This window comes from Mastigoproctus giganteus, chromosome 3 (assembly GCF_048544385.1).
Source record: "Mastigoproctus giganteus isolate SK-2022 chromosome 3, ASM4854438v1, whole genome shotgun sequence".
In the NCBI taxonomy this organism is placed as follows: Eukaryota; Metazoa; Arthropoda; class Arachnida; order Uropygi; family Thelyphonidae; genus Mastigoproctus; species Mastigoproctus giganteus.
Window position 1 is genome coordinate 31,192,869 of NC_143577.1, and position 23,413 is coordinate 31,216,281.

Consider the following 23,413-nt stretch of genomic DNA (forward strand, 5'->3'; position numbering starts at 1 on the left):
GTTGCTTCCTTTTCACACCTTAAGTATTTTCCTCACCTTTAGGGAATAAAGCACAATTACAAAATGAGGAGGCACGCTTGATTCACATAAACAAAGATGTGCACATGTAGCAACTGAATAAAAAACACAGTAAAGGCAGCGACACACTATTAACACCTCACATTTTACTAAAGCACATTTCTGGGGGTTACTACCATAAAACAATAAAAACAATTTCCAGTTGCATTTCTGCTGGTGGAATCTGTTATAAACTGGTGGTAAACGCGATCTAATTGCATTTGCGATAATACCAATAGCTGGAATTATGTGGGTTTTTACGTTACCATGGTGAAATGTTTCCCCTTCACTGATATGAAAAACATAAATACATTTTCAGAATCTACTCTTCATTCCTATCGAGTTACATTCAGTTGGGGTGATTCCACGTTCGACTGCCATTTCTTGTAAATACAAAGGCGAATTATGCATAAGCAAATTCGGTTCGTGTTATATATGACATCATTCCCTTATTTATAAATCGCGTATGATCGAATTCGTGTAATGTAAACACGTGTTATATGAGGACTGACTGTATTATGGATGTATTGTCTCATCTCTTTCACCTAATTCTCAGAAGCTGTGTAATCACATAAATTTAGCATTAGTAGAGGCACATGATACAAGAAAGCAAGCTTGTACAGCATCAGCCAAAAAAAAAGCAAACCCATTTCCATTTCACTGATCCATTCATTCCAAATGTTTGTCTAGTTCTGCCTTGAATTTATTTAACCTATCAACTTCCACAACAACAGATGGACGTTTGTTCCAGCAATCAACTACCCACTGGCTAAAGGCAAACTTCTACACATCTATTCTACAACTGTCTTTCCTCAGTTTGAATCTATGCCCCCTCAGGTTTGTACTCTGAGCAAGAGAAAAAATCCCATCAGCATTAAGCCTGCTCAATCCATTCAAGGCCTCATTTGCCTAAATCAGATTGCCTCGCAGGTGCCTAGTCTCCAGAAGCTGCAATTTGCAGAACTTAAGCCTTTCTTCATAAGAGCACCCCTTATATTCCCTTCACCAGTCTTATTGCCCTTCTCTGTACTTGTTCTAGCAACTCTACACCTTCCTAAAATGAGGAAGGATGTAGAGTTGCTAAAACCAGACCTGTACACAGTACTCAAGGTGTAGCCTGACCATTGCCTTATATAAGGGGATAATCACCTTCTTATCCCTGCTCGCAAAATTCCAGCCTGTCTGCACTGCTCAGAAAACTTCATATCTGACTGCACAATTACCCCAAGGTCCCTTTCATTCTCCACTGCCCTGAGTGTAACACCACATGGTACATTTCTCTTGGGTTACTGCTACCCATATGCAGTACTTTGCATTTGTCAATGTTAAACAGTTGCCACTTCTCTGCCCATCTACCCAACTTTTCCATATCCTGTTGCAGCTTCATACTGTCATTAACAACTCTGCCAACCTTTGTATCATCTGCAAACTTCGACATTAAGCTTGATATACCTTCATCAAAATCATTGATAAATATACAAAACAACAATGGGCTCAACACCGAACGCTGGGGGACACCACTAATAACATTAGTCCAAGAAGAGCAGTGTCCACTGATTACCACTGTGTCTTCTCCTACTCAACCATCCTTTTATCCATTGTAGCAACTTGCCCTTAGTGCTATACTAATCCAATTTGTACAGTAGTCTTCTGCCTTGTACTACCCACTGGCCAACAGTTTCAAAAGCTTTCCTGAAATCCAAGTATATGATATCAATATTATTTTTTGCATCCAGTTCCTTTGTGACCACGTCATAGTATCCAATAAAATTATTCAGACAACACTTGACCTTAACAAACCCATGCTGTGTCTGAATTATTACTGCAGTCTTGTCTAGATGATCCAATGCTTCTTTAACTCCATTATTTTCTCAGGAACAGAAGTTAAACTAACAGATTTGTAATTACTTGTGTCATCCTTTGTGAATTGGAGATACATTTAAGCATCTCCATTCCGTGGAGACTTCCCCTGAGTTCAATGGTGCTCTTATAATCATGGCTACAGTTACTTCCTTTGCTGCATCCTTTAGATCTCTCTTGTTGCATATCTGAAAACATAATATAATTTCCAATGATATTTTGAAAATGCTACAAAAAGTTAAAAAGGTGGATAGACCACATCCACCTTTCTTATGTTTAACTTCAACAATTTCTCCACTTTGCTCTCAGTTATTACAAAATCATTTAGCTCCCTGTTAGAGTTTGAAAAACATCTGGCCCTCTCCTCCTTGAATAACTCCTCACGTGTGAATATAGATGCAAAATACTCATTTAGTTTGGCAGCTATCTGAGAATGATCATCTACAGTCCAACCATTGATATCAAGTGGACCAATCTCATTCATTCCCTTCAGAGTTTATATAAGTAAAGAAGTCTTTGCTGTTTTCCTTGCATCCTTTGTCAGCGATTTCTCGTAATCTTCCTTCACTTGCCTAACCTCCTTTGTGACTTAATTACAGACTAGCTTATATCTACCATAGACTTCTGTGTCACCTGACTTGAAGCAGTTAGAAATCAAATAAATTTTTTCTAGACAGTCTTATCACTGGATTTACTGACTGACTGTTTGTCAGTTTTCTCCATTTCACCAACAGTATTTATTAAAAACTGTACAGTGAAGAAGTAACACCATAGCTGTTAGAATATGCAGTAGCTTTAATTTCGGCCTCAGAATTCTAGTTATTAAAAGGGGGAAGGTTACTTGAATTCTGGATCTGCTTCAGCTTCTCTGTTTACCCTCTAACACATTTCACATGACCATTTCTTACAGTCAACATCCCCCCCATAAAGTTGGGTTTTTTTTTTTTTGTAATAAAAACCACAAAAATGAAAGTAATAAGAACCTATAATACTTGGTACCAATGCATGTGCTGAAGAATGAGAAGACTACTGTTGACATCAGATTTAAAATGATGTGAGGAGGTTTTTGTGGGAGAGAGACCTTTTTGCAGATAAGTTTTTTTTTTTATTATATAAGTTTTTTTCTATTAGTTTGACTATTCATGATGTATTGAGTAAATAATAGTAGGGTGGAGGACATATTGTATGAAGTAATAATATTTGGATATGGCATACACACAGCAAGAATATACAGAGCTCCTTGAGCTAAATGTGGCTTCGACAATGCCACTTGCATACACTACTCTGACTTCCTTAGTCACTAGCTAGCAAGCAGAGGCAATGCGATTATACACTAGTTGATCCAGATGCCTCCTAGAGGGTTACCAATAAGTTTGGTACAGTGAACAATCTAGCAGCCAGCCTGCAAAAACCATTTTAGAGCTGTACCCTGAAAATGTAAGGAAGATTGGATCTCACAATGATGCCCATTATATCCTCAAAAGACATCAATCATACTGCATGACAGAAGAGATGGGGATTGCCAGAGCTTTACTTTGGAGACTATACATGAATTTCACTACTTCAAGCTTCCAATAAGTAAAATAGTGGTATTGCACTAACTGATGAGCATCATCATCCAACTAGTATTTCCTGGTGACAGAGGGAGTGACATTCCTGTGTGGTGTATATACTGTACCTTTTACACTGGTTCCCACCTGGTTGGATACCTCCAATATGCTAGATGCAGTCTCAGAACTTGCACACAGAGGTACACCAGAGTTACTAAGAGTCCCACCTTCATGAAGGTTCAAGCAGAGGATCTGGTTGTCACAAAATGAATGGATTTCACTAAAATTCAGCAAATGCACCTGAATATTAGTTCCATCAACATTTTAGACTCCCAGGTAACAAGCCCTAGCTTGTTATATCTGAAAGAATGTCTGTGACAAGCCTCAGCAGGGATCTTATTTGGTACAGATACAGACTGATATGTATGTTATTAAATAATTAAAGTTATGTTATCGTGCTGAAAGAGAACAACATGAAGTGCATCTTTTTGTGAAATCATACTAAGCACACTCTAATAATAACTAAAAATTCTGAAGTCAATACTTCAGAATTTTTATTTACTATGAGAATTTTACTTGTTAGTAATAAATTAGCTAAGATGTGAGTTTAAATAAAATGGCAGTTCTGAGTAGAAGCAGGTGCTTTTGCAAACCTTACATAAAAATACTGCTATTAAAGCTAATATTATAAAGGGCACGTAGTAGATTGCTTATGTTTATTCACAGTGCATGCCCCCATGTTTTTGGAGAAAATCTCTCTTGCTGCATATCTGAAAACATAATATAATTTCCAATAATGATATTTTGAAAATACTACAAAAAGTTAATTTTCCATAAGTCATGAATTTTTGTTTAACTAAAAAGGATATTCATTTTTAATTTTAAGTCAACTCAATGTAAAGTGAAATTCTTACCCACAGCAGTTGCATTCAAAATAAAACCTGGGCCATTATCATAATTTTGAGAAGTTCCATGTTCTGTGTGATTACAGGAGGAAGATAAAAACTCTACACCAAAATCTTTATCTATTAGAAGATCAGCTGGTAGTGTTGTTTCATGTCCAAAGTAAGTGTAATTTACTTTAGTATCATTACCAATTCCAAATATACGAAGACAGTGCCCATCAGCAAAATCCAATTCTTCAAATGACATATGAACAAGTTTAACTGGTTCAGAAGAAGAAATATTCCACTTGCAGTCAGCTGAGAGAGGATAATAATCTGGGAAGTTAGGTGAAAACAAATGGACCTTTTCTGATTTGTTCAGAATAATACTGCCTCCACAATCTAGAGAAATAATAGGGAAATAAAATATTTTCAAATATAATGTACTGAATTATACAGTTTCAAATTATTTATAAAGATAAATTAATATTTTAAATAATGATTATAATAAATATTTTGCAGTCTTAATTTCTATATTTAACTGTATACAGTGGAACTATATATATTAATTATGCAACACTTTTTACTAACCCAAAATGTGTGCCAATTTTCCATGTGATTTGAGCTGGACGTTTTTTGATAATCATTTTATAAAAAAAAAAAAAAATTCATAAATCTAATGATTGGTGTAGAAATACAAAATTTTACTTAAATAAAAATGCATTAAAGTACATTACTAGTATAATTTTCATGTGGTGTATATACTGTACCTTTTACATTGGTTCACACATACACCACACAGAGGAATGTTACTCCCTCTGTCACCAGGAAATGACATCATACAAGAACTAAAATAAACAGTTGGCCTATTTCTTGTACAAAAATTTATTACTTTATTACTGTAAAAATTACTCAAGGAATCAGAGCTTATATAAACAACAGAACTTTCCAAAGTGGATGTTGTGAGGTATCCCAAAGGAGGTCACCAAATTTTAGCATCATATCAGCACTGTTTCCGTTCTGACTTCCTTTCACTACATATACTGATGTAGTTGATGTCAGATGATCTTGGTTCAGCTTTTGCTTAGTACCATACATTTTCCTTTGCTTTCTTGTTCTTGTTCATTTTTTTTCTCAAAACAAAGGACATTGAGCATAACTGAATTTACCATTGACTTAAAAGATAAGAAACAAAAAAGGATGGGGGGTGATTGAATAATTACAAAACTGTGGATTGAGTGTTGAATAACTTTTGACTCAAACATAGTGATTCAACATCAAAAAAAGTTAAAGTACTGCTATACAACATCAGCTGTTTGTTTATTTAAGTTTTTTCCGGCACATCAACAACTATGGCTATAATGTACCATTGCTTATGGTGGAATATAACATCAGTGAAAATTAAATAAAATATTTTATGAAAGAATGGGCAAATAAATCTTTATTTGCCCATTCTTTCTAATGATTTGTCCAATCCTTTAAATGTATTCAAACCGACCATTTCCACAACACTAGGTATTAAATCAATTACTCTTTAAGATGAAGGCAATTTCTGCATACAAGAAATTGCCTTCATCTAAATCTGCAATAGTATATATCTATTCTGCAACCATCCCTTTTTGATATAAATTTATGGTCTTTTTCGTGTGTGCTGACCAAGAAAGAGAAAAGATATTATTAACATTTAGTTTACTTAACCCATTAGGGTTACATACATAAACTACAGCCCCTGTAGTTAATTATAACTTTAAATGTTTTAATTAGGTCACCAAGTAGATGCCTAGGACCTACACACTGCAATTTTAAAAATGCCAGTCTTTCTTGGTAAAAATAACCTTTTGTGTCTCCAAGTAATCCTACTGTTATTCTCTGCACCTTTCCATAACTGTATACTCTTCCTAAAATGAGGTTTACAAGACTATGCAATATTCCAGATGTAACCTAACCATTACTTTATACAATAGGATAATCACCTCTACTACTTGCAAAGTTCCTGTATATATCATTGAAAGAAACCACATGAACTGTTCTAGTGGCATCTTTCTACTGCTCACAGAACTTCATGTTTGACTGTACAATTACTCCTGTCTTAACTACACTGGGCATAGTGATAATGCAAATAATATGTTATCCTGGGATTACTATTACCCAAATGCTGTGCCTTGCATTTATCTACATCTGCCATTTTTCAACTCATCTGCCTAATTTATTTAGATCCTCTTGAAGTAACATACACTGATTAATTTCATTAACCACCCTGCTCACCTCGTATCATCAGAAAAACTTAGATAAATGTGAAGTATCTACATTAATATCATTAATAAATATTAAAAAGAATGGGGGGACAACAACAAACTATCTGGTATTCCATTGATAATGTGAGTTCACACAGAGCAGTGATGATTTGTAACTAATCTTTGTCTCCTACTGCTTAATCAGATAGGAGACAAAAATAACAATCACTCATGTGGAATGTATCAAAATTTTTACTAAAATCTGAGCAAATAATGTCAAAATTATTCTTTGAATCCAGTTCCTCTGTGATGACCTCACACTAGCTAATAAAGCATGACTTCCCTTAACAAATCCATGCTTTAATTGCCTTTTAGCTTCAACTCAATGAATAGTTAAGCAATGCAGAATCATCAAAATGATTTACATTATTCCTTTAACTATTGACTATTTTTCCTTGCCTCAAAGTCAAACTCAGGTGGCTACACTTAGCCAGTTCACCCCTTGAATCAAAAAAAGGTTTGATTACCTCTTTTAGCTTCTGTTAATAAAACTGGGCAGATTTCATCAGCCCCTGTTCACTTTTATCTGCGATAATTTCTATTCCAGCTTACTTTCAGTTATCATAAAAGAAAGTAATTATTTGTATTAGAGTGACGTGGTAATACATTTCAACGTCTCCAATTTACAAGGACTTCACTTGAATCCAAGGATGCTCTCAGTATTAAGCTAAAGGTTTGACTACCTCTTTTAGCTTCTGTTAATAAAACTGGGCAGATTTCATCAGCCCCAGCTGCCTTGTTCACTTTTAACTGCAATAATTTCTCTTCCAGCTTACTTTCAGTTATCATAAAAGAAAGTAATTATTTGTATTAGTATTGGCAGTATGATGTGAGAAAGCAAAGCTTATACAGCACCAACAAATAAAATAATAAAATAAATTAAAAAATTAAATAAAACTTTAATTTTCCATCCCTTTTGATAATTAGTCCAAATCTTTAAAATTTACTTAAACTATCCACCTTCACAACATTAAACGAAAGATTATTCTTACTACTAACTAACACTTGGATGAATGCAAATTTCTGTACATCTGCAACCATTTTTTTTTTTAAATTTATGCCACTGTTTTTTAACTGAGAAAGGGTAAAGATGCCATCAATATTTAATTTACTGAACCCTTTTAAAGCATTATATACTTCAATCAGGTTGCCACGCAGATGCTTAGTTTCCAGAGAGCGCAATTTGCAGAACTATTCCATCTTTTGTTTCCCCACTAATGTCATTGCTCTAATCTGCACCCTTTCCAACAGATCTGTATCCTTCCTGAAATGTTTAAATGCAGTTTCCAAACCAGTACACAGTATTACAGACTGTGGCCTAACCATTGCCTTATACAATAGGATGATCACCTCTTTGTTTCCGCTAGCAGAGTTCCTGTATACCATTGATGAACCTTATGAGCTGTTCCTGGCAGCCTGTTTGCAATGCTCACAAAATTTCATATCAGACTGTATAATCATCCCTTAGTCTTTTTCCTTATTAATTGCTTTGAGTTTGGTGCCACCCAAATGGCAAAAATCAAAGATTACTGCTTCCTAAATGCAGTACTTTGCATTTATCTATTAAATCTCAAATGCCACTTTAGTATCAGTATTCGTAGTGGAAAATCATGCAAGGAAGTAAGCTTATACAGCATCAGCCAAAAAGAAAACTGCCCATCCCCTCTACAGTTTGCCTTATTCTATTTATGAAATGCACAGCAGAAAAAGACACTACACGGCAGAAAAAATATATATTCCAAAATAATAATAATAATAAAAATAAAATAAATAATATACACTGTTGGCTTTGCATCAGAAAATAAAGGAATGCCAAAATGAATTCAAAAATGTCATCTGTAATAAGCAATGAGTTTAAGTATACTGAATGTACAGCTTCAACATTTTACAGAATCAATAAACAAATTACAGCAGGCCCCCGTTATAACGCGGTTCGCTTTACGCGGATTCGCTATAACGCTGTTCTTATATTATAACCCGTATCTGACTATAACGCTGTCACAGATCACTATAACGCTCTTTTACAGATTGCATTTTTGGCATATTTAACGAAATCGTTTCATTTGAGGGAGTCGATAGCTTGAAAATGAATTGCAAAACAGCATTAAAACGTTTTGTTTCCCACGCCGACTTGAGAAATTTTCCCACGCTCAGTGAAATTTTCTCGCACACTAATTTAATTGCAGTACAGTGACTTGTTACGTAGTTCCGAGATCAACATTTTTAAAAATGATCAAGTATATTGCTTGTAATATTTGCATTATATGCATTTATCCGAAGTCTCCTCATCGCTCAGTACGATATTAGACATCATGCGTAACGGAAAGTTTACTTGAACATTGTATCATAATTAATTCAACCAACGCGGTTACATTTTCGAAGAGCTAATAATGACCGATAGGAATGAAAAAGCAACAACGTCTGGGCGCAGTACGAAGACTATAAATGTAAGAAAAAGACTGAATTTGAAAATCAAATTAGACGTTTTGAAGCGAATCGATTCCGGTCAAAGACAAGCGGATGTGTGCCATAATTTATGCCTTGCAAGTTTAACTGTAAGAACAATTATAAACAAAAAAATAAAGAAATAATTTTAGGGGCGGGAAAGATAGCTGTTCCACTGCAAGCAACTAGGGCTAGGCCGGCTATTAGGATTGAAATGGAAAGACTAACTAATTTTATTGAAGATAATATCCAATGCAGAATTCAGTTAAGTTAAATATTAAAAAAAAAAAAAAAAAAAAATAGAGCGAGAGAGAGAGAGAGATTAGCCAATATGATGATCTGAAGAAAACTCGCCTTAAAAAAAAAAAAAATGTGGAACCATTTAAATCTGGTAAGGGCTGGTAGAATAAATTTAAAATCCAGGGAGAAGCTGCTAGTGCAGATCAAGGAGCCGAAACTTTCAAAAAAGAACTTGTTAAAATTATTGAAGAGGGGTATTATGTGTTATACTTCTCAACAAGTTTTTAACATAGATGAAGCAGGACTTCTGTGGAAACGAATGCCTAAAAGAAGTTTCATATTGAAAGAACAAAAAACATGCCAGGTTTCAAAACGGCGAAGGATCAGTTGACTTTATTGTTGGGTGGTAATGCTGCGGGCCATTTAAAATTAATACCCCTTTTAGTTTATTTGGAAGAGGGCCAAAGTTCAACTCAAAATCCACACATTTTTCATGATTAAATTCGTCCATTAAATTAAATCAATTAAATTCATTATTTTAATTGGAATTTTAAGTTTACTTTTGATACGCAAGTAGTTACCACATTATACATACGTATGTAATGCAGAATATTTTATATGTGCAAATATTTGAATATTAAATATTTTGACCGACATTTGTGCATCTTTTCATTACTGTTTATTATTGATTAGGAAATATACTATGGCACCGACCGCAGCTCATAAATACATATGTTACCTTATGGGAAAGCGGCGCTCGCTTAGCGCGGATTCACTTAGCGCTCTGTTTTTCTGGAACGAATGATCAGCGTTAAGCGGGGGTCACCTGTACTGCTTTTAAAATGTGAAGTGAAAGTGTTTTAATTAATTTTAATCTAATTTTAGGTGTTCAAGTTTGTTAAGCAAGGTTTATCAACATGATATCAACATGAATGCTGTTGTTGCTGCTAAGCACTTTAAAAACCTTGCAAAAAAAAAAAAAAAAAAAAAAAACCATTAAATGCACAACAAAGCATACATAGCATGTTGCAGGAAAAAAATGTTTTAACATTTTGGGAATGGTCAATATGACTAACATGTAATGGTTAACATTGTTCCCATTCTGTAGTGTCATGAGTCTATGGTGACTAGCTCAACAGTGGTTGAACAACCAATCAAAGGTCACATGTGGGACAGCCATGTGTGGTCAACACCAGTGGTGAGCATCATATGTCTCATCTCATAACACAGCAGCGATGCAGCACAGTGGCCCAGCTAACCACCCAGTACAACATAGGAAAGCAAGACCAATATCGACATGGACTATGCACCAGCCATTAGGCCTTATAGTTTATGGCAGTCAATGGCCATTATGAATACCCATGCTTGTTGCAAGGCACAAGAAACTGCACCTTGTATGGGCATATAAGCACCAACACTGGACCACTGACATGTGGCAATCTCTTGCCCTGTCTATTAAATCTCATTTCGAACTCTATCATGCTGATGGGCGAATCCATACTTGGAAAAAGCAACATGAGGCCATAGTATCTGGATGCATGTCGGAGTTGGCAGGCTGGAGGTGTTATGGTTTGGGGACTGTTTTTTTTTTTTTTTTTTTTTTGCATGCCCTGGGTCCTCTGATCACCATTAATTGGCAGCTTGATGGAAATTCAAGGTATTTTATTATTTTCTGTGGGCTCCAGGGTTTCCCCTATCCGCTGCTGAAGAGTAACTGTAGAATATTTACAATTTGTGGTTTTACAAAACATCTTGATCCACCAACTTCACAGGAATTATTACAAACAATAAGTCTCTTGCCTGAGACCAATGTAGTATAGCTGCACATTTGACCATACTGTATATCCATAACACCTGTAACTCAGTTATTAAAATTTGTTGAAGGTACCATTTTCTACATTAACCTTCAACAACTTATACAACTATACAGATAGTTAGAACCTTCCAGTTTGGTTACAATGAGGTCCGATATATATCTTACAATTTATACAATTTAAGATTTACAATTTATGCACCTTATTAGAGGCCGAAGTCCCAGGACACCGCCCACCCAACAGTGAACCTGGCACATCGACTTGTATATTCTAAACATTAATATTGCCTTCCGGCAATAAACACAAATAAATTTCCTCATCAGAGGTCCTGTAACAATTCGATTAATATCAAGGCAATATATACAGTGGTAGTACACTTATTACATAATTATTCTCAGTCGGTAAGTCCTTTCCTTCTGCGGAAAGCCTTGTCTGCAAAGTTAGCCAGTGCCTGATAATTTTCTTTACATTCTAAAAACTTATTTACATCAATAAACTTCAGTCAATGCCTGAAGTTCAAATCAAATGTTTACATAATATCGACATTCTAAGATTATATGTTGGACTGTCTCCTCTGAGCCACATTTACAAAGAGGAGACACAGCTAAACCCAGAGTAAATAAGTGAGTTTAGGCTGCCATGCCCGGATAGAAGGAAAGTTAGGTGAAGACCTGGGTTAAACCAGGACCAATGTTTTTTGTCAAATTTGGCAACCTAAGGTATAAAAAGGGTAGTAACTCTTCTATTCGTCCATTTGTTTTGCCATTCCTGGAGGAACTGGTTTCTTAATCTAGTGTTGTCTTCTTTCACTGGCATGTCCAGGTTAACAGAAAACTGGTTGAACTGTGCTGCAATACCCTTCCTTCTACAATACTGAAAGTAATTGTACAGTACTTCGTATATAATTGGCAGTTTGCCGTTGATTACCTGTAGTGCCGACGTTGAAATTGTGCGACAAGCTCTTGAAGTTGCAACCAGGAAGAAGCGCTGGACTTGAGTCAAGATTTTTTCCACCACGACTCTGCCTACAGTGGGGCCCCAAGTGCCCGCAGCATAACAGACAATAGGAATAAATATGCATTTGTAATACAGCTTGAGGGTGGAGGGTTTCAGACCCCAAGAACCTTTGGTAATTCTGATTATTTTGCCTGTCAAAGTCTTGATTTTGCTTAGTACGTATTTAGCATGGGTAATGAATTGAAGTTTGTTATCTAACATAACTCCCAGATATTTGTACGAGTTAACTAATTTTATTGATTGTTTTTTAATCTTCATACTTGGAGGTCTATTTGGGTCTGATTTTCCTTTGAGAAGAATTTGTTTTGTTCTGTGAACAGAAATAGTTAATTTATGTGTACTACACCACTCATCTAGGTCTGATAGGACTTCATTAGCACGGATTTCAAGTTGTAGTCTGGAGTTTCCAGAAACAAGGATAATTAAATCATCTGCATAAGCGATCTTAATAGTGCAATTATGTTCAGTAGCCAGCCACCCATCGAGGACCATGTTCCAGCATACTGGTCCGAGAACTGATCCCTGAGGGCAACCGCGAGTCACAGGTCTCGCAACAGAGCAGGATCCACTGGAGACAAGTGAGCGATTCTGGAAATAATCCGTGATGAGACGATAAATAGGCACAGAGATCCCGGCCTCTCGGAACCTCTCCAGGACAATTTGCCACCAAACGGTGTCAAAGGCCCCTTTGAAGTCCACAAGGAGGCCGAGGACATACTTTTCATTGGAGGCTGAAACGTTATTAATAACTAAGTTAATGGCATCCACTGTAGTCATCCCAGCAGTGAAGCCAACTGATATCTGTAGTTTAGGTTTCTTTCTTTATAGTGCTTTTGGAAATCAGCTTCTCTAGTATTTTTCCGAAGACCGGAAGTAGAGCGATTGGGCGGTATGAATTTGCCTGATTTGCTGGGATTCTTAATGAGTAATTTAAGATTTGCTTTTTTCCAAGGAGAGGGGAAGGATCCATATTGTAGACAGGCATTAAAGAGGTTCATCATCAGTTGGGGACAGGTGCTCCAGATTCTTTTAACTATAGTAACTTCTAATAGGTCTAGTCCAGGGCATTTGCCATCAAGCAAAGTCGCAACAGCAAGACCTACCTCGTGTCTGTCAAAATCATCTTCGTGGCTTTGGCCTACGTAGGAAAGATGTTCTAAACGAATGCCTGTTTGTACCAGACTTTCTGGTACAGTTTCATCCTGCATAATCATCCAAAATTGTTTCCATAGTCTCGGCCCATGTTAGAGTTTCAAAGTTATCAGGTCTAAGTACAGAGGAGAATATTTCCCCCGGATGGATTTTGTCTAGAGTCAAGCTTGTAGATCAAGTCCCAGGGCTCCTGGTCCATAGTTTGTTTAACTAAGCATTCCTAAGCGGAGCGTTTTTCTTTGTAAATATTGTTGAAATATGTCCTTCTCACATTTTTGTATATTTCATTCAATCGGTTTATCTCATCTTCAGGTCTACCATCTCTCCTAGCTCCCTGAACATCTCATCTTGCACACTATGTATGATTCCTTAGAGTAGAAGGTTCTGGGACCACCAAGAAACCGAATTTTGTCTTCTCTGTTTCTGCTTAACTGTCTCGTTGCATATTTCGGCGATGATTGCCATCAATTCTTTTAGATGTTGGTCCAAAGTAAGATCTGTCAGTTTTTCATCCGTAAATTTTTCCTTAAGTAGTTTTTCAAAAGGATTCCAATTGATTTGTCGAGTTTTGTATCTGGGGAAGTCATGAGTGCCTCTCAAAGCTGCCGCATTTTCATTAGATATTATGTCAAAGGTTATTACATTGTGGTCGCTTACCGACCAAGAGGAGTGAACAGTCCAGTTTTCTATGCATCTCCCAAATGTTGCATTCGACAGAGTAACATCTATGTAAGACTGACCAGAAGGGGATGAGTAAGTGGGCAGATGCCCAAGGGAGTTCCAGACAATCAGTCCGTTAGTTATTATGAATTCCTCCGGTAATTCACCTTTATTATTTGTTATGGGGCTGTTCCACATGGTGGAAGAAGCATTTGCGTTGGTCATAATAACTATCTTTTTGCCTGATAACCTAATTAAAGCTGTCTCAAGGAAGTTCAGATAAGGCTCAATTTGTTGAGAATACTGTGAGCACTGCATGTAGATTGAGATGAAGAATATTTGTCCAAAACTACCTTCCAAGGATGCACATGCCGCATGCGCGGAGCAGAGACCATTTACCCTCGTGATTGTGATCTGCTTGTCTGCTATAACAAGAGCTGCCCACACCCTGGCTTGATGGAAATGCCTATCTTCTATCATCTCCAACCAAGTACACCCCTTTGTGACAACAGTAAATCCAGACAACTCCGTCTATTGACAAGACAACATGCCATGCTACGAGGCCTGGCAGGTTGTTAACTAGTTTCAGGAACATGACAATGAATTCTCCATCCTGTCATGGTCACCCAACTCATCTGATCTCAATCCAAAGAGCATGTTTGGGATATACTGGGCAAGAGGTGACCCCAAGAAGTAGTAGGTAGGTGTTGCTAATGCAAAGTCAATTCAGTGTGTGGAGTGACATCAGTGTGAATTCTAGCATTCCTCAGAGATGGTTTTGATCGTCAAACTTCATTGTTGATTTTGGCAGAACTGTGTTAATGCACTTGGTTTGTACATGTGAAGCTTATAAAAGGAGAAAAAAAAATGCTTTCTCACATTATTTTTACAATACTAATACTTAATCCCAATGATAAAAGGTCAGATCAACAAAAAGGTGCTAGAACGGATGGATAAGTAAAGAGAACAGTCTAGAAGAAAGTGGTGGACCGTAAGTTGGGTGTGACAGGACTTCTCCACCCACTGGGGTGGATCTTCTCCCAATAATAAAAACAGGATGTAGGATGAGTATGCCTAATTCTCAGTCTTGTCAATATCACCGCTTCTCGTCTGTATCCAGAGAGTCACAACTCGGGACCTTGTTTTATCTGGTAAAGTTTGTTGTTGGTATTACTTTGCCAGATCTGTTGCCAGTTTTCATAACAGGCCTTGCGAATTACAGGCTTGTAATCCATATAAGGAACTTTAAGGTGCTGTGAGAATGTAATAAGAGGTTGTTTAATGGCAAGGTCAGCAGTAGGTTGGATACTGGGACATTCCTAGAATGTCCCAGTATCCAACAAAATGTTACTGACTGATTGGACTCGCTGCAGGAGAGTAACTGATAGTGAATAGTTTTCAGTGCAGGATGACATGAAGAGAAATTCTCCCTTATGGCAAAGACTGTACTGAGAGATTCAGAATAGATTAGCGCAGGTGAAATGGAACGTTCAACAATCTGGTCAAGTGCTAGCTTTATGGAATACAGCTCAGCAGTGGAGATGTACTGCTGAGCTGTATGCCATGGAGGAAAAACTGCTGCCACACATACTTTGTTGTCAGTTTTCAATCCGCCAGTGTATATTTTATAGGCATTGCAGTTGAGATTAGAACGGGCTGCATGCCACTGTCTGATATTGGAAGAAGGTAAAACATCCTTCCCCACTCGATAAAGTGGTCATCATGAGATGCATGAAAATGTAATCAGGATGGTACAGAACAGTTGTGTTCTGAGAAATATCACTTAGATCAACATTCCAAGTATGAAGAATGTTCTTTAAGTCTGAGCAACACAGGTTCTTTTTTTATGTGGTTACTCTCATAAAAGGAATCCCACTGGATATTATACAGTTACTCCCAACTAAGGTGCAATGGGAGATTTCGGATCTTAGCAGCATAGTGAGATAGCAAAGTTTTTCTGTGAAGTTGTAAGTGCAGACCATGTGCTTCAATGTAAAGGCTTTGGAGTGGAAAAGTTTTGAAAGCTCCCAGGGCTGTCCTCAGAGCACTGTGCCGGATGATGCTTAGCCATTCTAATGTGCTTATCCTAGCAGAGTCATATTGCAGAGAACTGGACAGTGCAGTGTCGAGTCAGTTTGGTGTGACATAAGCATTGGGAGATCAAAATTGAGAGTAGGAGGGTGCTATAGGCCTAATGACTCTGATGAGTATAATAAGAAACTGTACAGGGAAATAGAGTGGGCCAGTAAATCAGAGAGTCTTATAATGGGAGATTTTAATTTCCCAGATACTGACTGGAATTTAGGGGCTGGTCACTCACACACTAGCAAGGCTTTTGTGGATTTATTGGATGATTGTTTTCTACATCAGCATGTTCGGGAGGCAACTAGAGGGAGTAATACTCTTGATTTGATTATCAGCAGTGATTCTTCATGCATTAAGAATCTGCAGATAAATGAACCACTAGGTGGGAGTGATCACAGTGTGCTGAAGTGGGATTTACTCAAAGAGGTAACTACCATTAGGGGTAAAGGGAAGGGTTATTGCTTTCGTAAAGGCGACTACGATGGACTGAGACAGTATTTAAATTCTATACAGTGGGACCAACTGATGATGTTACCAACAGCAAATGCAAAATGGGAAGCATTCAAAGAACTTATCTTGGAAACTACTAGGCTTTACATACCAACTAAGAAATATTGTTCAAGGTTTCGGCCTAAATGGATGTCAGATGAACTGATGAGGCATATGGCAGAGAAGAAACATGCATGGGATACATACAAATTAACACATGACACAGAAGCCTATGATAGATACAAGTTGATCTGTAACCAAGTTACAAAGGAGGTTAGGCAGGCGAAGGCAGATTACGAGAAATCTTTGGCAAGGGATGCAAAGAAAAACAGCAAAGAGTTCTTTACTTATGTAAACTCTAGAAGGAAGGGGATGAATCAGATTGGTCCACTTGATATCGATGGGTCAACTGTTGATGATCCTGCTCAGGTAGCTAACAAACTAAATGAATATTTTGCATCGACATTCACACATGAGGAGTTATTTAGCGAGGGGAAAGCCAGAGGTGTATTCAACTCTAGCAGTAAGCTAGAGAATCTTGTAATAACTGAGAGTAAAGTGGAGGAGAAATTGTTGAAGAAAAACACAAGAAAAGCACCCGGGGTGGATGGGATCTATCCAGTTATATTAAAGGAGGCAGCAAAGGAAGTAAGCAAACCCTTAGCCATAATTATGAGAGCTTCCTTGGACTCAAGGGAGGTACCCACAGACTGGAGATGTGCAAATGTCACCCCAATTCACAAAGGAGAATCAAAGGCTGACACAAATAATTATAGACCTGTGAGTTTAACTTCTCTTCCAGGAAAATTAATGGAGGCACTAGTTAAAGAAGCACTGCAGGATCATTTAGACAAGACTTCAGCTATAGCTCGGACACAGCATGGTTTTGTTAAGGGGAAGTCATGCCTGACCAATTTGATTGAATACTATGATGCAGTCACAAAGGAACTGGATGCAGGGAATAACTTTGATATTATATACTTGGATCTTAGAAAGGCTTTTGATACTGTTGCACATGGAAGACTGCTGCACAAATTGGAGCAGTGTGGCATTGGAGGCAAATTGCTGCTGTGGATAAAGGGGTGGCTGAGGGGGAGAAGACAGAGAGTGGTAATCAATGGACACTGCTCGTCGTGGACTAATGTTATTAGTGGAGTCCCTCAGGGCTCAGTGTTGAGTCCATTATTGTTTTCTGTATTCATAAATGATATTGATGAGGGTATATCAAGCTTAATGTGGAAGTTTGCAGACGATACAAAGGTAGGCAGGGTTGTCAAGGACACTACTGACACTATGCTGCTGCAACAGGATCTGGAAAGGTTGAGCAGATGGGCTGAGAGGTGGCAAATGAAGTTTAACATTGACAAATGTAAAGTACTACACATGGGAAACAGCAACCCCAGAGCAACGTATCAACTCTGTGGTACTACACTGACAGTGGTAGATAATGAAAGGGACCTGGGGGTGGTTGTGCAGGCAGATATGAAGTCCTCTGAGCAGTGCAGACGGGCTGCAAGAGTAGCTCATGGTGTATTGTCAATGATATATAGATATTTTTCTAGCAGGGATAAGGAGGTGATTATTCCCTTGTATAAGGCAATGGTCAGGCCACACCTAGAGTACTGTATACAGGTCTGGAGGCCTCATTTCAAGAAGGATGTAGAGCTGCTGGAACGAGTACAGAGAAGGGCAACAAGATTAGTGAATGGAACAAAGGGGTGCTCTTACGAAGAAAGGCTTAAGTTTTGCAAATTACAGTGTCTGGAGACTCGGCACCGGTGAGGTGATCTGATAGAGGTGTATAAGGCCTTGAATGGTTTGAGCATGCTCAATGCTGATGGGATTCTTCCTCTCGCTCAGAATTATCACCTGAGAGGGCATAAATTCAAATTGAGGAAAGACAGATGTAGGACAGACGTGCGGAAATTTGCCTTTAGCCAGCGGGTGGTTGGTTGGTGGAACAGACTTCCATCCATTGTCATGGAAGTTGATAGCCTAAATAAGTTTAAGGCTCAGCTGGACGGGTATTTTGAACGAACAGAGGGGTGAAGTGGTTTTTTTTTTTTTTTTTGGCTGATGCTGCATAAGCTTGCTTTCTTGCATCAAATGCCTCTACTAATGCTAATGCTAACTGTAATCTAGGTGTGGGTTAGAGACTTGTAGAGGTGTAGTAAGGTATACCGATCAGCTTCCCATGACATGAATAACACTGATAAAAGTCTATTTTAGACGGGCAGTTCTTAAATGAGTGATGTGAGTTTGGAAGTTTAGCTCGCTGTCTAATATTAGTCCAAGAAATCTAACAGTATTAACAAGCGGGATTGGAATATTGTTTATTTGTAGTTCAGAATCAGGATGGAGAGCCTGTAGCTTGCAGAAGTGAGTGGCGGTGCATTTCTTTTCTAATAGTCAATAACCGTTCCACAAAGTCCAGGATTCTATTTTGGTTATGGCAAGTTGGAGCTGCCGTTCGATGGTGTTCATACTTTGAGACTGACAGGAAGTGGTAAGGTCATCTGCATACATGTAAGCTTCAACAATTTTTGGGATATTCTGTGTTATGTTAACTCAAATTGTGAATAGTGTTGAACTAAGAATTGATCCCTGCAGTACACCTTCCACCTGAATGTGAGATGTGGAGAGTATGTTTTTATATCAGACCTGAAAAGAATGCAGGTGCAAGAAATTTTGAATTATTTCAGGCAACTGTTTCTTAGTCCTAGACCGTAAAGATCCATTATAATAACATGATGCCAAGTAGTGTCAAATGCCTTTTCAAGATATAAGTTGACAATGACTTTGCTGATGTGAGATTCAGATTTGATGAGCATGTCTAGGGTTGATCTGTTTTTTCGAAAGCCATACTGATGAACTGGCAGGAGATTCTGACTCCAGGATCCAAGTGAGTCTTGTATGAACCATCCTTTCAAAAATTTTATCCATGCAGCTCATGAGAAATATTGCCGACCGGGCTAGCCGGGTAGGTAAAGTGCCTGCCTGGCAACTCAAAGGTTGCGGGTTCGATTCCCGCCTCGGGCTGGATGTCACGATGGTGCCGAACCAACCGGTTGGTTGGATATCCCGGCCACGATACACGAAGGAAGCAAGAAAAAACTGGTTCCTTCGTGTATTGATCACATCATACGAAATAAATAAATAAATAAATGAGAAATATTGGCCTATAATTATGAGCTAGGGAAGGATCTTTGCCTGGTTTGGTAAGACCACAATGAAACAATGGCACCAGGAAGGATAGGCATTTTAGAAAAGATCTGATTGTAGAAAATCAACAGGATACACAAGTCCTCATCAAGTAAATGCTTCAGCATAATATAATGAACACTATCTGGGACTGCATCACTGCTGGAAGATTTGACATAATAGCAACTGATTGTTACAACGTATGCAAGCAAAGCTGTTCCTTTAATTTAATAACTGAACTCATTAATATAATAAATAAAAAAAACATTAGAAACATTTCAAAGTCATACAAATAATGCATAGACATCTGAAATCCCTTCTCAAAATTTGACCAAGCATCCAGCATGATGCATGTTTGTTTGTTGTTTGGTTTTTAGGAGCATTAGCAACTAAAACCACATTGCTCCAGGGATATGCGGTGGTCATTCCCTGACCTTTCCGCATCCTCTGTATTTGGTGGTCACGGGACGATGCATGTACAGTGAATGAAAAATCAGGTTCACCACTACTGTTCAACCAATAGCCATTCAATTAATTGCAGGTAAATATTCAAGAATCAGATTTGCTACTGATCGCATAATGCCTGACTTATTACAGCAAGTATCGCAAAATTTTCATGGGGTGTATGCTGCATGACTGGTGGTAGTCACACAGACATTAGTGGCACTAATAAAAACATGATGACCACGATTTTCAAACATCCTTTGTATGTTTTACCATTTAAGAAAAAAATTAGCTATAGGCCTACAGAGTTTTGAAGCTACTTTTGAACTATGCTGTATTATTTCATTTTCTACAAATATCAAATTCACAGAAGAATGGGATATTATAATCATATAAACATCTAATACAGAAAATAAAAAAGTTATTTACTTACTTGGTAATATATCAAAACTGGCAAACAATACAGGTTCATTTATCTCTGTACACTTCCCTCTGATCACCTCAACATAAACACCTGTTTCAGCAGGAAGATATATTTCTGGTAGATATGTCATATTTGGAAAAATGGTTACTACAGTACTTAAAGCATTATTCAATTGATGAATATCTATTTTGTCACCTGTTTGAAGGGCCAAGTGAGACAACTCAAGTGCAATAACTGTAAAGGAATAAATTAATTCATTAATAAGTTTAGATTTCCTAATTGGTAAATAATTTCTCAATTAAAAAATAAATGCACAGATAACATGAATCCCTATCACCTTAAACTCTGTACTTCAACTCTATCATAGACATTCAATTGCTGCTGCATGATATTCCCATAGGTAATATTTTTCTGAATTAGCACGTTTATACTCAAACAGTCTGAACTCGTGGATCAGCTAATCAACATTGATTTACAGTTCAATTAAATTCTCCAAAATAACTTTTCATTTTACTTCCTCATTTATCCTTTCTACTTCTGGATTTTAAACATCTTGCTTTTGCATGTATTTCCCAAAAGTGACAATTTACAGAAATTCAAGTTCAAAAGCTTACTGAAATGTCTGATATTGTCTGATTATAGGTGTTGTCAAGAATTAAGTCTGAATCCAGTTAATATTTCCTATAAAGCAAAACATCATGAACAATAAATGTGGAGCCAAACGTGATCCTTCAGAGAGTAGATTAGAGCATTAATATAGTAACATTTAGTAGAAATACTAATATGCATAGTAAAATCAAATAATGAAAGCTATGAGTGCTAACCTAATTACTACATATGATAATATAAATTTAATAGCAAAACTAAAAAATACCAATCCATGTTGTGGTTCTTGGTTTATCACTGGATTCAAAATACTGTTTCTAAATAATTAAAAATTTATTAAATTAATTTCAAAGTATAATAGCATTATACTTAAATGCCCTTTACCCATAACAGATATACAGATCTTCTATCAGTCTTAAAAAATACCCAAAATTTCTGTAATGAAGTCAAGGCGAGTGTCTAGAAATAACATTTGGGAAAATTAGGAAATGGAAAACAATTAATTTATGGAGTAAACATGAAACCCTGTAGGACTTCATCATATTAGTCCATGGAGAACAGCATTCATTTATAATGTATGTAACAATAATATATTTGATATCAGAATGTTTAAAAATATGACATGGGCTAAAACTTTATAGCCTGCTGTCAGAAAAAATAAGCCTATTAATGAGACACCTCTCTCACACTGAAGTGCTTTAATATTATAGCACAAAACAGCACTTTTCAATACGCAATTCGTAATGATAGCCCCAATATGAGTTTTAATTTAAATTATGTTCACCCATAATAATCATCCGTTTCCCTCCCACTTGTTACAATCAAGAAGGGACGGTTGAAATTGTCCATAATAAACAGTCACACTTGCTCTCCCATTTCATCTGCTAGTAGGGGCTCTCATCATACCCTTCACAACCTTCTGGTCTGTAGCATATCACTCTCATTTTATCTTTGCATTCAATTACCCTCTCCAAAAGGTCCATATATTTCAAAAAATGAGATCTCCAAGTCTGTATGCAATATTCAAGATGTGGTATAACCACAACTTTATATAATCACTTGTTGGTCTCTATTGGAAGAGTTATTATATACTACTGAAAGAATTTTATTATATACTATATGATTATCAGAACTAAACTGTTCTGAACAGTCTGTATCCACTGTTCAGAAACCTTCTTAACTATCCCTTTATCCATAGTAACTTGTCCTTAATACTACATTTCTCCAATTTAAACAACCACCCTTGTGGCCAAAGTTATACCTTTCACCCAACACTTTGCTGATAATCTTGTAGTAGCTAATCACATTAGTCAAACATGCTTTCCCCTCAACAAAGCCAATATGAAATCCCTCCCATAATTCCATTCTGTCTAGATCATCTTATACCACATCCTTAACCAAGGACTTAACTATTCTTACAGAAAAAGTCAATCTTACAGGTGTGCAGTTATTCATTTCGGCCAATAAGACACTTTTATGAACAGGAGAGATGTTTGCATATATATACAGGCTATAGGATTGATGATCCCATTAAAATAGTTTAATCAGTTTACTTACTTCATTTGCTGCTTTCTTCAGTATAACTGGATAAATTAAATCGGCTCCTGGTACTCTGGTCACTTTTAATTTTAATAATTTTATCTATAGTCCCTTCTCATTTAACACCGAATCAGTACCAGCTGGGCCACAGTTATCCTAACTTTAAGAAACTTAATCATATGTGAATGCAAAATATTTATTCAACCTTATCAGCAACCAGTTCAGGATCACCGATACTGTTATCACAGATATTAAGCAAAGCAACAGTTTGTTTCCTTTTACTGCTAAAGTAAGCTGTAACTCTAATACATCTCATGTAGTTGCTGTATGCAATTTCATGGTATGTGTAAGTTGCAAAGTTTGGAAAATTGCTTGAGAATCTGATTGAGTATATTTGGATGACACATACAAATTAAGAATAAACAGCGGTATAGAATTCATATTATATAGTGGTCTGTATGAAAGAAATTTGTAAACTGGGCATATGCTTAGGAACCTGGGTTATCTAATAAAAATTAGGTACTTGTAAATACTGAAGGGTCTGAGGAGGCTATTTAACCCCCCCCCACCCCAATATCTCTTAAGCTGGTTTATGGGAAACAAACTGGATTCCATATTTAATGTTCATTCACCGTCTCATGATGTTACTCTT

The 23,413-nt window shown here is 37.0% G+C and overlaps 1 protein-coding gene across 1 annotated transcript in view; it reads right to left on the minus strand.

The window, feature by feature from the left end:
• Window positions 1-23,413, minus strand: part of LOC150087846 (cubilin-like) — a 152,143-nt gene that overhangs the window by 23,763 nt on the left and 104,967 nt on the right. Inside the window, exons 12-13 of the mRNA XM_090369233.1 lie at window positions 20,626-20,850; window positions 4,382-4,753 (exon numbers count right to left, since the gene is read on the minus strand). Coding sequence (XP_090225359.1) covers window positions 4,382-4,753; window positions 20,626-20,850 — 597 coding nt within the window. The remainder of the gene's footprint in view (window positions 1-4,381; window positions 4,754-20,625; window positions 20,851-23,413) is intronic.